The 2,954-nt window shown below is 67.3% G+C and overlaps 1 protein-coding gene across 1 annotated transcript in view; it reads right to left on the bottom strand.

Annotated features, from left to right (window-relative positions):
- Positions 1 to 2,954, bottom strand: part of LOC102882201 (receptor-type tyrosine-protein phosphatase V-like) — a 12,770-nt gene that overhangs the window by 2,453 nt on the left and 7,363 nt on the right. The window contains 6 exon segments of the mRNA XM_025044269.1: positions 45 to 205; positions 736 to 858; positions 1,435 to 1,569; positions 2,210 to 2,286; positions 2,400 to 2,490; positions 2,636 to 2,729. Coding sequence (XP_024900037.1) covers positions 45 to 205; positions 736 to 858; positions 1,435 to 1,569; positions 2,210 to 2,286; positions 2,400 to 2,490; positions 2,636 to 2,729 — 681 coding nt within the window.

The following is a 2,954-nucleotide window of genomic DNA, read 5'->3' as shown; positions in this document are numbered from 1 at the left end:
CGCCAGGCGGGGCCCCCCCACCCGCGCCGGCCGGCCGGCCTCACCTGCAGTGCACCAGGATGGGCCCGGGGCCCTGGGTGGCCCTCGCCTGCTCCCGCACCAGGTCCGCGAAGGTGAGCAGGGAGCCGGGGCCCTCGGGGACACTGTGGTCGGCCCAGGTGGTGAACTGCAGCTGCTTGACTCCCCGCCGCTGGGGCTGGGCCGTCTGAGGAGTGCAGGCAGATGGCCTCCTAACTCCGGGAGCCCTGGCCCAGCCCCCCGACTTCCTGCTCCCGATCCTGGGGGTGAGCATGACGCCTCCCCCGTCAGAGTGGCCGGCCCGTGGTGTCGTGGCTCTGCCTCCCCCTGGGTCTGGAAACTTCCTGGCTCTTCCTCCAGGCTCCTGGGTAGTCTTTGCCTATAGATGGGGCCTAGGCAGAGGGGTGACGCTGGTCCCCAGTTTTCTGTCCCAGGAGGCCTCAGGCTGGGAAGGCTGATGGGGCCCAAGGGGCTTGGAGCAACTCAGGGGGTCGAGCTGAATGCAACGTCACTTCTCACACGGCTTGACCTTAGATGCTGCGTGGCTTTGCATAAACCCTGAACCTTCTCTGTGCCTCCCAACCCCTTCCCTAACCGCCAGCATCCCTGCCCAGTGGCCGAGGCTTGCAGTCCTCCAGGGGGCCCGGGAGGTGAGGCCACCTCCCCCGAGGGCCTCGGCTCTGATGCCCGCCCGCCCGCCCTGTGCCGAGTGCGCACGTGCTGCAGCTGGAACTCCCTCTGTGTCCACTCATCCTCGTGCTCCTCGGCCAGGAGGTGGACAGTGATGTGACCGTAAGTGACGGGGGTGGAGTCGGCCGGCCAGTAGTGCTCACACAGCACCTAGGGCCAGACAGTTACCGTGGAGGGGCCGCCCTGCCAGCCCCGGCCCTCTCGCCCGTCTCTGCCTCCTGCTGGGATTCTGCACTCTGTCCTGGCCCAGCTCCAAGGCCACCACGTCCAGAAACCACTCTCCCCCGGCTGGACTCCAGCACCCTCACCCCAGACTTCCCATACGACCCGAGGGCTGCTGGGCTCCGTCTGGCCTGGCCTCACGGCCCGGCTGGGGGACACTCGGCCATGCTCTCTGGCAGTGAGCAGGCACAGAGGAGGCCCCACAAGGCTTCTTGAAGGGAAAGGGGGCACAATGCGCCATCTTTGGTGCCCACCCTGGGCAGCCCTCCGCATCTGTCTCCCAACCCTTCTCTGCCTAGAGCCAGAGGAGCAGCCACCATGGGAACAGCAGTCGGGCGGCGACCTTGAGGACCCTGTTCTGCCCCAGCCCCGCCTCCCGCCACCCACCTCGGGCCTGGCTGACTTCACTCCTGCCAGACGCCCTCCGGCCTGATTCCCGGGCCGCCCCCTCGAGGAGGACGGGTGCCACCTGGCGGCCTCTCCGGAAAGTGCAGGTGTGCTCACCCGCCCATTCTCCATGCCCACGGTCAGCATGACGATGATGCGGACCTGCTGCTCCCACACCAGCCGCCAGAAGTCCCCCAGGGTTTTCTTGAGAGGCCCCTGGGTGGCGATGAACTCCTGGGGATGGGTGTAGCCCTGTGGGGCGGAGGGCAGGGACAGGTGGATCGGTGACACCCTGGTCCCCTGGTCCCCTAAGCACACAGCAGCAAACAGCCCACGTCTGAGCTCCAGGAGCAAGGACACGGCAAGCACGTGAGCCCCAGGTGGGTGTGCCCCAGGAGCTCGCACCAGGGGGCTGGCTCAGAGACACCGCCTCCGAGCCCGCCCTCTTCACCGGCCCTTCCTAAAACCCAGCTCTGTGCTTCTTCCATGCTCAGCACTCCCCAGTGGCCCCCGCAGCCCCCCGAGTAAAATCCAAGCCCTCAGCCGGCAGCGAAGCCAGCCCTGCATCCAGCCCCTTCTCGTCACCACCGACAGCCCCGCCGCCCACAGCCCTGCTGGTCCGTCACTGTCAAACTCTGCTCGTCCTGCAAGAGATCGCATGTCCCCTCCTCTAGGAAGCCTCCCTTGATTGCTCAAGTAAGCTAAATTCCTCCTTCCGTGTTCCCTCAGCATCATGCTTGCTCCCTGTCACAGCACTGGTCACATGCACACATGCGCGAGCACACACTAGGCCCTCAGTAACACCTGCTGAGGTGACCTAGAGAAACACGAGCTGGTTGTCCAGCTAGAGCAGGACGGCGTATCCCACCCAGCAGACCGCAGGTGGCCTTACGGGGACGAAGCTGGCGTTGACATAGTCGGAGTGGGGGTCTCCCTGCAGCTGGGCCAGCCGGACCCGGGAGTGGTCATCTGCAGGGTGGGGGGGAGGTTGCACTCAGGGCCGGCGCACAGCTGCCCCCAGCCACCTGTCACCCCTGCTCACTGCCGCTGCCCGCCACCCCTGCTGGCCGCTGCCCGCTCACAGGGCAGCACGTGCGGGTAGCGGTTCTTAGAGGCGTTGGCGGGGTGCTCGGCCTCCAGTCTGGGCTGCTCCTTGCCCACCTCCTTCAGCTCCTGCGAGATGGGGCAGGCCTGCTCGTTGACGCAGACCCCTGCCTCCCCGCAGTGGGGAGGGCTCCCCTGGCCTTCGGGGCAGGCCTGGCCTGGCCCAGGTGCCCCAGGGCCCGCCCACTCTGAGCCTGGGGGCGGCGGGCCTCACCTCAAACTCCTGGAAGAAAGCCTGCTGGGCATGGGCGCTCTTGGCCTCAAAGCTCTGCCGGAAGCTGTGACTCGGGATCGGCCGGTGGGTCCGCCTGGGGTCAGAATGGGGGGCGGCCTGGGTTGCAGAGGCATGGGGGGGACGGGGCGCGGACCCCCATCCTGGCAGCACACGCTGATCACCTGCGAGCTGTTGGAAACGCAGGCCTAGGCCCACCCCAAGGACAAGGGGACAGGAGAGGAGGGTGGGGTGGACAGGACCTCCACGTGAGGGCGCGGGGGTCGGCGTGGAGTCAGCGTGAGGGAGAGTGAGAGTGCCA

The sequence above is a fragment of the Pteropus alecto genome, unplaced genomic scaffold (genome assembly GCF_000325575.1).
Source record: "Pteropus alecto unplaced genomic scaffold, ASM32557v1 scaffold563, whole genome shotgun sequence".
NCBI lineage: Eukaryota > Metazoa > Chordata > Mammalia > Chiroptera > Pteropodidae > Pteropus > Pteropus alecto.
This window is presented reverse-complemented; position numbering and strand designations above follow the sequence as displayed.